The sequence below is a fragment of the Pomacea canaliculata genome, linkage group LG3 (assembly GCF_003073045.1).
Source record: "Pomacea canaliculata isolate SZHN2017 linkage group LG3, ASM307304v1, whole genome shotgun sequence".
Lineage (NCBI taxonomy): Eukaryota > Metazoa > Mollusca > Gastropoda > Architaenioglossa > Ampullariidae > Pomacea > Pomacea canaliculata.
This window is the reverse complement of record NC_037592.1, coordinates 36,057,219-36,070,807: the sequence shown is the minus strand read 5'-3', so window position 1 is coordinate 36,070,807 and position 13,589 is coordinate 36,057,219. Positions and strand designations below refer to the sequence as shown.

Sequence of the window (13,589 nt, the reverse complement as noted above, 5' to 3'; positions counted from 1 at the left end):
CGTGAGTAACATACGGGTTATTTCGAAACGTGCACTGGATTGTGATTGGTTTTATTCGACCAATCATTAGAGTTGAAAACTTCATTGACGTCACCTACTTTCCTATTTCCGGAACTATGAGCAAGTAAAGTAATAGCAGCCACACGAAATGAGATTTGTATTGGGTACATGAAGTTTTCAACGAGAACAAACACTACCCTGACAAGAAGTTTGGTAGAATATGTTTCTGTTGAGATTTGTCGTTAGTGATTTGAAATGCTGCTTAAGCTTTGAAATCCTTCGACTGTGTCCTTGCTGTACTGTGTTGCCAAACCTGTTTACCCCCAAAATTCATCGTTTATTCTTACTCATAATGTCTTTCTTCCCAAGTGCATTTAGCCTTTTATTTTTATCAGCAGGATTCGCGACATTTTCGCCTGTTAGTGTCAGTAGTTTTAAATATATTGTCGGAAATTGGATTTCACTTTGGTATCGAGTGCATTTTAGGAAAACGTCCTCGCTCAGTTCCAGTGTTTATATCCAACCTCAGGCCATCCCTTTTATGTATTTAGGGTAGTGACAGGTAACAACAGCAAGTGCTAAATGAAATTCCAAGGCATCAACTACACAGTTAAGGTTGTCTTCCAGTAATTGTTAAATTCCCCATCATTGCTAATTGCTTGTGCTTCAGAGAAACTGATGTTGGTTTATGAAAATCCGGTGTCCAAATCCGTACCTGTTACGGAAAATCCGTAGCGATAGGCAAGTTTGATATAACCTAGGCAATACAACAGTATTATGACGATGTACTTCTCTTCGAGAACTAATGCTCTCTCAGCAAGAACGGGACAAGAAAAAGTTCTGGATATGATTTACTGAATTGAGTATCTGTTTAAACTTTAAAAAACAAAAAGAATTTATAAATAATTGAGGAATATTAAAAATAGTACTACCCATGAGTTGCAACCGGATTAAATACTGATTAGGGAATTAACCATTGACAGAAGTGAAATTGAAGTGATGTAGAAGAATCTGAAAGTATATGTTAGCTACTTATTGCACACAAAACACATGCTTACATGCATGCTTATGCAAGTCATTTTTCTTTTGCCATGAAGTAGTGAAGTAGTGTTTTATTACATGATGCAGTATGGAGAAAATGTACTATTTAAAATGTTTCATGGTGGGAAAAAATGTGAACCTAACATTTTCAGGTATTTTTCAGTAACCTAGAATAGCTAGATTTACAGATCCAGATAGATGACAGATTAATGGGGAAAAAATTGGAATTTTTATATCACCATATCATTATATTTTGTACAAAGGTTTATTATAGAAGTCAGCTAAAGATGATTTTCTGTAACATATCTACTTTTAATAAAAATATTCTGTCCTCTTTACAGGTCCACTACAGGCTCTAATTGGATTATAAACTGCATTCATACAAAGATTTTATGAATGGAGGACTACAAGTATCTGTTTAAGGTAGTTCTGATTGGAAATGCTGGTGTGGGAAAAACTTGTCTCGTGAGTCGATATACAAAGGTGAGGATATTTTTATATTTTCCTAGTCGTGTGATCTTTTAGTTGATCATCATCATGTTAGCAATATGTAGCTGTGGCCCTATGTGCCTCGAAGAGTAACAAGGAATAAACAAAACAATTTGTTGCTTGTCTTGGTATGTGGTAAATTTATATTTTTGATGGCTGTGTGTCCTAATCAATACCAAGAAAGTAGCATATAGTTTTTAATTAACATGTGAAACTTCTTTCTTCCTATCTTAGCGTTCTCCATTTGCTTAGTCCACTTAGTCCATTTTCCCAAATGTTTTTGTAATTGAAAGAAAAGATCATGGGTTAATACACTTTGACAATGCTAGTGCTTATTAGTATAATAGTGTGTTCATAAGCATCTGAAAACTTTTGGTTTCAGGGGTTTTTCCCTCCTGGACAAATGGCTACCATTGGAGTGGATTTTATGATAAAAACAGTTGAAATTGATGGCGACAAAGTAAAAGTATGTTGAATAACATTTTGGTTTATTAGAGATAATAGTGATAGTAAAATATTTGTTAATAAACCCATTCTTGATATTTCCTCCTTGCCATGCAAGTAAGTACAGTTTACTTGTGATAGTTAAAAAAAAGATAGAATTTAGTGATGATCTTTTCAGGTTCATTGTTTAGACTATGGCCATTTTTGCCTGACTCCACCCATGCTTTTCCAATCTGTCCACTCGCTGTCTTTCACATTAATTTACTTGAAGGAAACAAGAACATGGGTGAATAATTTTTAAAATGTTACCTTTGGTGCCATTGAAGGAAGATTAGGTTACATAGTTCTGCAATGTTTTCTTTGCATTGTCATTATATTTTTTTTCTTTACTGAAAATGCAGCTGCAGATCTGGGATACTGCTGGTCAGGAGAGATTCCGTTCGATCACCCAGAGTTACTACCGTTCAGCTAATGCTCTTATTCTGGTATACGATGTCTGCTCCCAGCAATCATATGAAAGCTTACCTCACTGGATACATGAAATTGAGTTATATGCTGGAACCAAAGTTCTTTCATATCTTGTTGGTACGTAATTGATATTATTGGAGTTTGCTTAGACTGTTGTATTGTTAACTGTTAAATGCTAAAAAAAAAATTGTTGGTTGTCATGTTCTGAAATCATCTTTATTTTCTTTTGAAAAAGTGCTTAACACTAAGAGCACTGATGTAAAACTGACAAGGTAAAGGTCACAAATGAAAGTCATTTGGTAGAGCAGTGTTATCTGAAATAGTAACGTCATGTTATCTTTTATAGTAAGAGATAGCTGAGTAGATTGGAAGGGGTTATGTAAATTAGTGTTTTTAAACACACACATATAAAAGTTTTATACCTGTGTTTTTACCAAAATTCCTGGTAGCAAACTTGCTAGGGCATCTTTACTGCATCTGTAATTTTACACTTTGCTTACTTCTCCTGCTCTGACATGTAACTTTGAGAAGTTTTGTCAGAAATCTCATAGTCATTAGACAGACTTTGCTTCAATAAGTCTATGCATGAAAGAATTAAATTTCAGGCTTTTGTAAAACAAAAGAAAAGAAAGATGAGGAAGTAAAACTAACAATTTATAGTTTGTTGCTTCTCCATTACTTTGATTTATACTTTTTATGCATATTTTTTGTTGTTGTGTGTGTTATAATCATATTGCAGTGCAAAATGACCTCTATTTCAATTTCAGGTAACAAGATTGATCAAGCAGACAAACGTGAGATCCCAACACATGTTGGTCGAGAATTTGCTGAACGCTATGAAATGCGGTTTTTGGAAACATCAGCTAAAGAAGCTGACAATGTGGAAAAGCTGTTCTGCTCTATTGCTCACCAGCTAACTGCCCAAGCACGAGATTTGGAACTAAGGCCAGAACAGCAGAATACTTTTGTCACAGGAGGCTCAACTCCAATATCACCTCCTGGTTGTTGTAAATTTTGATGACGTGTCACTGGATCAGTTGCCCTTGGTATAGAAGTTTCTTTGCAGCTCTTCTTGAGTAAGTTCTATTGCTAATGTTTGTTTTTAAAGCATTTTTGTTGATAAGGTGTGATTGACAAAAGATTTTATTGCAAGCTTGGCTTTGAATTTTTGAATGAAGATGTGTTCATTATTCATAGGTAATGGCTTTTTAGAGGCATCAAAGAGAAGAAATTGCCAGTGAATCATCCCCTTGTTATGTATCATAATATATTGTAGATATTACCAGTTTATCACTGAAATGAATTCTAGTATGTAGTTCGTTCATTATAAAAAAAATACATGCCTTGAATCCTTGTGATCCCCTCACTTTTTGTGTAGGTGTGGCAGTGGTGGGGGAGAAATGTTAGAGGAGGCACAGCATATTATTTCTATGCATGTAGGGGTGTAAGTTTAAAAGAATATCATAATAAAGATGTCCATTCATCCCTTGAATGCTGCCAGTTGATAAATGGTTATGTCATTATCTGCTATATCTGCTGGTACTGCTTGTTGGGGTGGTGGTGGGGACAACTGGATAAACACTGGCTGACAAGGATTGCCACTTAGACCTGTCATGAGCAGTGGTGAGCAGGTTTTGCATAGCCCACTCCTTTATGTTTGCAAGCCAGTTGTTCCTCTGTCCACCTTAGCATTGCCTCCCCTCCTAACTCCCTCCAAGATACCATGAAGGATGATTTAGAGTGTTGCGCCAGCTAAATCAGACCAACTTGTGCTACCTTAGTGTTGTTAGAAGGAGTTTCTTGTGGCCCACTGGGGTGGCAACCACGCTTCATGTAAATAGATTGAAATGGGTTGTAAGTGTAACGAAATCATTTAAACAGTTAAAGTTCTGTTTTGCCATAGCATTCTAGATTTTATTTCTCAGTACCTTAGTTTTAGGCAAGATTAAAAAATATATATATTTATATTCCTGGCAGATGTGAAGGAGTCCCATGATTCACCTGGTGGATGACAAACACTGATAGTAGTCCTTGGAAAATATTCACGAGTGCATACACAGTTAAAAGGATAAAAAGCATTATCTGTTTACAGTTTCCTTAGTACTTGTAATCGAAAAACTGAGTTTGATTAAGTGATAACGTTTAGAAAACAAAATGCTCATTATGGATAGATTTACTGTTTTGCATTTATTGTGTGTGTGCACACTTATATGCATGAATGCTTACTCTTACAGACAGAAATCCATGCTTGTGTAAAAGTGTGCACATGGATTGTTGCATATGTTTTCATATATGGAATTTGATACAGGTGAAATATGTGCCTAGGTTTCTTTGTAGAGTCTGTAAAAAGAAATATGTTTTTGGTAATTTTTTTTCCCCTGCCTGAATATAGAGAAACATTCCAAGCCAGTGATATTCTTTATTTGGCTTAGTTCTCAACAAAATTTGTTTTTCAGTTTTGCACAAGAGCGTTTGGACTAAAACCTCAGACACATGAAAAATGTGAAACCATGTTTTTCCTGTTTGCTGAGACCTACACTGCGAACAAAATAATTTGGCAAACCTGTTTGGATCTTGCTTGTGGCTTGTTTGCCGCTTCAGAACTCGTTCTAAAATTTTGCATGGGTTTTCAGTTTTTCAACATGGCTTCCATGGCCACTTGCCAATTTGACTGAATTGAATTTCTGTTAAGTGAATTATTTATAAATTGATCTTGAATTATGGGTCCTTCAAACTTTGTTGTTTCTCACAAAAGACTTTTTAGAAAAAACAATCTTTAGGTCCATTTGGCAGGCAGTATTGGGCCAGGGCTTCTGCTTACACAAAAAATTGCGTACAGTACGCATTAAAAGTTCGGAGGACCCCTTCAATTTTCGTCAATGGGGTCCCATTCAAATTTGGGCGAAGAACAGGGACCCCTTAAAAATCTGAAGAAAGGGTCCCTGGGACCCCATAGAATTTAGCCTTAGCAGGAGCCACTTTGGAGATTTGACAACATCACTTCAAAACTTCATTGTAGATTTTAAAAATAAAGTTACAGTGTGCTGGTATAAAATGTTTGCTGTGGCTGGGTATTATATGCTTTGCTGACACCATAAAGTTGTAAAACAAGCTCAGAATTAAGAGAAAAGTTATGCTCTCATGGTTAAAACTAAGTACTTAGTGCTGATACTAGAGGTAGCAGCGCTTGAAGCCTATGTTGTGTAGTCGTTAACTGTAGCTCAAGGCAGGAGATTTATCTTCTCAGTGTGGTTTTTTTTCCTCCTGAAACAGCTATAATTTGACTCCGCCTATAATACCTTTTTCAGCATGATTCATACAAAAAGATTCATGTTGCTGACAGTCTAATTTAGACACAACTGCTGAAATGACAGATTTTACTTGCCTTGCAATGATTTTATTGCTAGAACAATGCGTTCAGTAATAGGTTTACACTATAAATTAATCACTCCTTAATCTACAAATACAGCCACAGCAGAAGATATAAGCCCACATTATGGAGGTCTAAGTGTTAAAAGCAAATGTGCACCATTATTTACTTTATTTCATTGCTTTGAGAGATATATGTACACACACTAACATGAGCAGATTAGCATCTGTGAACAGTTACTGTCGTACACATAGTTTCCCAAATGGCATACTTGAAGGTTTGCTGTGTGATTAGCAGTTGCAAAAACTGGTTTGTGAAGCAGTCGGCAAGCAGGCTTGGCAAACCGCTGTTTTTGAAAAACAGGTTTGCCAAACTATTTTTGGTTTGTTGTGCATCTGAACCTTTACAGAATGTCAGTCCCTCATCATTTTGACAGAGTGGACTTTTCTCCCTTTTGGATGCTTGGTGGTCATTTGTAGTGAAAATCCTTTTATGCTGGGAGAATGGATAGTCTAGTCGTTAAAGAAATATCATCTGAACTTGAAGCTCTAACACAGGGTACTTATAGTCAACCCAGCTGAAGAGTGAGTACCTGATTTAAATTGGATATTTGAAAAATTAAGAAATGATGCACCATCCTAAGGGGAAATCGAGACTAAAAGACAAACTTTTCCTGAAGATTTGAATTTATTTATGGTATTTTTTGCTCTCCATAACAGTATTTTGCTTATTGCTAATCAAATCAAACACTGTTGAAAAAAGCTTGAGCAATTTTAGAGGTCAAGATATGATTGAAATGTTTGGATATGGTCATGTTTTGTATTCTCTATCCTGTTGTCTTCTATATGTAACCCATTAACAAATTCCAAGTTACTCGATGCTATCACATTATCCGTATTCTATTGTCATTGTCCCCTAATACTTATTGACAGTACAACTTGACTCATTCAGTTTTGTGTACAAATATTAGTGGCCTCTAATTTGTCACATTCAATAATGTTCACTCCAAAAGTATGTAAACAAACAGGGATGAAATCTGACCATTTAACGAGTCATTTTAAAATAGAGTTACATCCCTTAACAAACAGAAAGATTTGATTGGAATTGAAAAATTTTTCTAGGTGTATTTTTTTCTTAAAAAGTCATGTAAACATGATAGTGATAGCACATATCAAGAAGGCCATTGACTTTTTCTTTATTTTTGAGCCAGTTTCATAGTCTAGAGCTATTCTTCCTGATCACAAATTATGTTTCTGTATGGTGTGTGACCATTAGAATTCACTTCCTAGACATCACACAGGTCATACATTTTCTGTAATATTGTGTCCAAAAATTACTGATAGATTTAGAAGATTTTCACGATGGACCGGGGAGTAGCTTATGTCCACTTTCTTTAAACTTTATATTTTTTTTTATTTGTCCTGTTTATTTTTTATGAAAAAAATCAGGGATATCTGAGTACTTTCATGAACGTCAAGGTCACATGTCGATATGAACACAGATTAATGTATGTATGAAGGGGTGTGGTTGTGTAGGTTTTCAGTGTAATCTACCCACATTGACATTCTGTGCTGCATATTGTCTCTGGGGCTCAGGGTAGCTACATCCCTGCCTCATGGATTAAACAGCTGTCATTATCCACTCCTTTTAAAAGTGGCATTTATCAATCAAAATAGTTTTTATTTAGCGTGCATATAGGTATAGCTTGTGTATATATACTTAGGCATGTTTTTGCATGGATGCATGTGAGTTGTAAAACAAGGGAGTGATATGCTTTGCAGAAGAACACTTTGATAAAGCTAAAAGGTTATGTAAATATTATAAGAACACTAAAAAAATCTTTGTATATGCAGATACATAGAAGTGTATAGATGTGTATATTCATGCAAACTACTGTGGGTATGGGTGGTTGCTGGGATGCATGTATGTATTGTTTGATCAAAATTGCAAAATCTTCCACAGTTTTTTTTTTTTTTTTTTTTTTTAATTTTAGCTAGTCATGTGGATTTTCTTCACAGTGAATAGTGGAAGTCTGCATTTATTTGGTATTGCAATCCACATTCATGTTTATCCACTTCCACAGCCTGTCTTTTTATGTGGCAGTAGAACCTGTTGATTTGTTGATGTTTTTCAGCCACATGATATTATGCCTAAAAATGCTCATAGCACACTGCCATTTTAATTTTCTATTTGCTGCTATTTTTTTCTTGTTCCAGTATTATGCTAATGAATTTGAAACACTGTCTATGGCACTAAGATTTGTGTAATTGTCCTCGGCTTTACAGTTCATATGCTTTAGGGTCTTGTGATCAAGGAGTGGTCCATACATATTTTTAAGACCTACCTTGTTTGTGTTGGCCTTTTGGCTTGTATTCAGGTGGATGTCCCAGCCATACTTAATGTGTCACGTTTTTGTTGCGTTTCAACTTGTTGTAACTGTTGTATGCTTTGAAGTTTCTATGATTACCTGAAAGTATTATAAGTTCCACAAGAAGACAGTTGTATTTTTTTGAAGTAAAAGAGCATCCTGCATTTTTGATAGAACATTATTATGTCATCTAAGAGTACCTGTGATGGTGTGTTGAAGATGCTGTATTTCACAAACAAGTTCTTATAGTAGTGTAAGTTTTATGTTTTTGTAGGTTTTACACACACACAAAAAAAAAAGTTTTGCAAGTGACATTAGTGTACAGTTTTTCTGAAAATAAGAGTAGGGTGGAAAGGTGAAAGTACTGTCTGTTATTTCCTGTGATTTTTAACATGACATTTTCCTTATTCTATTATCATTTATGTACAGTATGCTAATATAACGACAGTCTTTTGCAAACAGTATTCTTTTATTTGCATTGGATGCTTTACATTACCTATAATTTCATTTCCTGTCCTTTGTACACTTACATTTCCACTTTTTTGGTTTATTATTATGGACTGATAGTTTGTGTCTTGTGCTTTGCACAACGTTAGAGGAATGTTTAAACACCTTTTCAAACTGAAATTTTTCAGTTTCTTCTGGTTTGAAGTCAGCAATATATTTTGTTTTACTGCTTTGTAATCTTGGAGCCCAAAGTTTGTATTCAATAATTGTAAACCACTTAAACATACTTTTTTCCCTTGAATATTGTAACTACAAAGATAATGGCAGGTGTTAGGTTCAGGTTGCCTCCCTTTTACCTATTTTATTTGACAGATAACTTAGTTATCTCACAGCCATATGCGCAGATCAGCAATGAAATAACAAAATAGAAGTATTATTCATGCGAAAGTTTATAAGGTTACTGTAAGATAATACATGTTTTTGCATTTTTTAATAAACTTGCGAAAACAGGTTTTAATACATGCAGTTACTTATTACTAATGTTTATTTACTTCTTTCCTAAAAAGGAAAATATGAGTAAAGATTAAGCTGGCTTTTTCATTTGTGTTTAATGAAAACATTGTTTTCAAGGACAATTGTCTATTAAACTGGCATGGTCGTTTTATCAGTGTGTTAAGTTGCATGTGCCAAAATGTATAATTAAAATATTAATTTTTTTAGGGGTTTTGACATCTTCTAATGTGATTGATGTAAATGAAATTACTGACAGTTAAAGCTATATTATAGCAAAAGTAGTAATGCAGGAGCACTAAAAGTCTTTTAAAAATGATTAGTGTCAGCAATAGTATTGGTCAGAATAAGTCCCGAGAAATCACTGCTGAAGAAGTAGTCTTAATCCATCAAGCTTAATTTATTTCAGTTACATGCATGCATACATACTTAACATAATTCTTCACACAAAAATATTTCCATGATTTTACTTAGTCATTTACTTAGTTATGTTTGCATGGCAAATTTAAAATTAAAAAAAAAATATTATGTAACTGATTAGGCAGTGTTATTTAAATTATTAATGATTATTTAATCTTTCACATTTACAATAATCATACATTGGCATAAATATGAACACTTTAAATGATCACACAAGCAGGCTGGGAGACAAAAGACATTAAAAAAACCAAACTATTATTAAAACAGCATTGTTGTAATGACCATTGCTTTGTGAAATTTATGCCTACCACAAGTAGCTCATGCTCCAAATACGAAAATTGTGACCAGCGTGCAAAATAAAAAGTGCGACTTCACCCAGTACCAGGGTATTATCTGGATGCTAAGGCCAGGCTGTCCGCTAAATGTTTAGAAAATGGTATTATTTTTGACGACCTCTAGATCTTGTCATCCAGTTAGTGCAATTGTGCACTGAACCCTTGGGAATAAAGTTGCAAACAAGGTTCATTCTTTCAATCAGTTTGGTGCAAATGTAAATCAGTCATGCTACATGCAGCAATGTCTGTCTTTGCCTTTTTTTTTTTTTAACTAAACAAAAGTAAACAGTTTTTTAAAAACTTTATATACTGATAATCCCTGGAAAGAAAATCAGGATTTTATGCTCGTGGAGGGTTTGAATCTCCTAAAAGAATTAAATATGGTACGTAACAGCGTGTTTTGCTTCAGTGACATATTAAAGGAGGTAAATGTGTCACTCAACTAATGGAGTTCAGGTGAGAAAATAACAGCATACAGACAAGAAAGTAACAGTATACACCTATACAACTTGAATTCGCTGGGTGCAGTTTTACTGTAGTGTTCTGAGAGCATTTACATTAATGTGGAGTAATCAAAGTTCCTATGACAATTGTATTTGTGATCTGGGATCAGTGCATTAATAATCATGAACTTATTTTAAGAAAAATTCTTCCACCATCATGAATAACAGATGGGGAATGTGCAACTTAATTTGAAAATGTTACCTAAATTTTAATTAGTAAATTTTTTTCTGCCAAAAAAAACCTGTCCAGTTCCTTTTTCCATACAGTTTCATCTGAAATTCTTGGTCTGATGGTGCAATGCTTGAAGACAGTGGGGATTGTTTGATAGTGGGTTCAGATCATGCTCTGTCATGCACAAATTCTTTCTGCATGTTGCACCTGTTTACAATGCGGAATTGGTGTAAACACCAACAATTTATCTTCTGAGAATTCTGTGGAAAAATGATGACAGAATAGTTATCCATTCATAATTCTACTATAAACGAACAGCAGCAACAAACACTAGTTTTCTGTGTTGCATTCCACCTAGTTGATATCTGCCAATCTTTCTTCTAAATAATGACTGATGAATTGCATGCAGTGTGGCAAAGAATAGCTTAAAGATTAGAATTTGTTTTGTGAAAACAACTGCCAGAAGTAAAGGAAGGAGAACATGAAAGGCAAAGGGACACATCACCTCTTTCAAAATAACAGTTTATTCATAAGCTTGAATGACATTTGGCATATATATATAAACATATATTCAGGGGACATACAATGGAATATTTTTACAATGTAAAATTTTACAAACTTGTGAAAGTGGTCACGAAACCATTGCCAATCAAAAAGCCAGTCACGCTTCCAATGAACTGGGTCCAAATTCATGTTGAGCTTGTAATCCGCATACAGACTGGTCTAAATACTTATTTCACCCCTATCCATCATGAGTAATGCATGAACCTAGCGTGGGTCAGTGAGGTGGATGTGTTGCATCATTGCGGAGAAAGGTTATTGGCTGACTGGCCTGTTAGTCTAGTACAAGCTAGGCATGCAATCCTTGTCAGAAGTTGGATAAAAAACAAGGACCTCTCCCTCTCACCATGGGCAAAAAAGTTATAACTTTTTAAAAATTAAGCTGCTTAATAACAGGCAATGAAACAGTTATTGATGAAACATAAAAAACATGGCTTTTAAAGTCTCATTTTCTCCAAACTAACATCATGAAAGCACCACAAACTTATAACTGGAAAAGGTTGTGATTTTGGGTGTGACAATATTTTAAAATAATACATAATTTGACAAGATTTCTGAGAGACATGACACATGAAGACATTTCAATAGTTTCACACCAGAATCCAGCTGGTGTTATTCTGTGATTACACACTGAAACACATTGAAAGTCAAATACTGCTCTTCCCTAAAGCTGTACTTTGTCATGTAAATGATTTTTGATACCTGTCGTGCTATGTAACGAACATTGGGCAAAACTTAACAGACAATACAATTACCACAGAATTTTATTTTACAGTAATGTCTACACATATTGACAGAAAAAGATATAAAAGAATACAGCAGATTTATGATGCTATTAAGACAACTCCAGTTTCGTGGAGCGTGCTCTGAAACAATCGCCTGATATATGTATTAGTGATAGGCTAAACATTTTACTCTTAAAGCTTATTTTGTGTGGTGTTAATCCATCTTTATTGAATTTCACACAGAGTTGAAAAGTGTGCCTACCGGATGCAAGCCAACACAGAACAAAACGAAAAAGCACGTATGAAACTGTTACCTTCAACAGTTTCTGGCAAGCAGCATTAACTCTGTCAACACCGGAATGACTCAATCACTTTCCTCCCCACAGTCGGAGTCCCTCGCACCTTCCTCTGGCTCATCAACAAACACAGGGTTCGCGGTCCCATCCGCACCACCATGGCAAAGGCTGCCCAGGAGTTTCTCGCTCGCCTGGTGGTCCTCGTCGTCCTCGTCGCAGTGTTTGTCACCTGACCTGTTCTTGCTTTTGCTCTTGCGGGAGGTTCCGCTGAGGTGTGGGTCAACCTGACATCCGGTCACTGCAGAAGGGTGGCACGTGATGCCAACCACAAGGCCTTCACTACTTGAGGCCATCCGTACGTGGATGTTCTCCGGGTTGATGACGCAAGCGGGTTTGCAGCTGCCTGCGCTTACGTAGTGCGCATCAGAAGAGCCGTTTAGGCAGCTGGCCTCAGCTTTCACCTTCACCTTCACCCCGGCGCTCTCCGTGTAGACAGGACGGGGTCGCGGGATGCGGGTCAGGGTGAAATCCTCCAGCTTGAGATTGACATGCGGCACCTCCAGCAGATCGAAGGACTGCGCGTGCTTGCGGCGGTAGCACTCCTTGACGCAGATGGCCACCCCGATGGCCACCAGCACGGCGCATACGCAGCAGGCGACGACGATGACGATGACATCCACCTCGTCCATGACCTCGTTGACGATGTTGTAAGTCTCCACCGTCGACTTGAAGGCCACTTCTTGCACATGCACGAGCTGGAACGTCACAAAGTGACTCTCCATCCAAACGGGGACCACCAGTTCCTGCGCAGAGAAAGTATTACTACTTTAGTCTGACCTGCGACCTGCGTGCTTTAGAAACCTGAAATATCGCATCCTCCCTCCCGCTAAGGGCTTTTTACGGTCCTTCACCGGGAAAATGTCGAACGTAAGTTTGTCGAATTTGTGCCCGAAGGTCGCGGGAAACCAGTTGTTGGGGGCAAACGTTTGGAACATCAGGACTTTGTTCAACCTGCTGTCCAGACTTGCAATACGATATTGCTTTTGGATACTTAAGGGTTTGATGTATAGGCAATTTACCTGGCATAGAATGGTCTTTATCCAGACAACATTATTATTAATTTGAGATAGCATCTTCTTAAAAAAAAACCCCAGATATTGGCAAAATATAATTACTCTTGTTACAGTCTTATATTATTAACTTTGGACTCCTGATGTCCTTGTCATTCAAATTAGATATTGACGTGCGTGGCCTTACTGTAGCGAAATGGATGTGATCAAATACTGAAGCTGGCTTAGCTGTCTTTACTTCTGATATCCCTTTGATACTCTGACTAACAAGAAGCTCAGACCTGGAAATTCTCTCTCTCACCCACGCACACACAGATATTCCAATATCAGAAGAAGCCGTGTGCGGACGTTTTGCCGACGGACGTTTCAC

The 13,589-nt window shown here is 36.4% G+C and overlaps 2 protein-coding genes across 4 annotated transcripts in view; one reads left to right on the top strand and one right to left on the bottom strand.

Moving 5' to 3' along the window:
- The first annotated feature begins 67 nt into the window (after nt 1–67).
- On the top strand, nt 68–9,291 carry LOC112560884 (ras-related protein Rab-30-like). Of its 2 annotated transcripts, XR_003098617.1 has the most exons (6): nt 68–213; nt 1,383–1,524; nt 1,913–1,996; nt 2,376–2,559; nt 3,210–3,518; nt 4,420–9,291. XR_003098617.1 is itself a non-coding variant. In XM_025232994.1 (5 exons), exons 2-5 carry the CDS (start codon nt 1,438–1,440, stop codon nt 3,458–3,460), a joined length of 606 nt encoding a protein of 201 aa, XP_025088779.1. In that variant the 5' UTR covers nt 68–213; nt 1,383–1,437; the 3' UTR covers nt 3,461–9,291. The 2 variants fall into 2 exon arrangements, 1 of the variants encoding a protein (XP_025088779.1); XM_025232994.1 differs by having other exon boundaries at nt 3,210–9,291.
- The window catches only part of LOC112560880 (mucin-5AC-like), a 36,161-nt gene continuing 30,369 nt past the window's right edge, over nt 7,798–13,589 (bottom strand). For both annotated transcript variants that reach the window (XM_025232984.1, XM_025232985.1), the window contains exon 4: nt 7,798–12,952. In XM_025232984.1, coding sequence (XP_025088769.1) covers nt 12,218–12,952 — 735 coding nt within the window. In that variant the 3' untranslated portion in view covers nt 7,798–12,217. The remainder of the gene's footprint in view (nt 12,953–13,589) is intronic.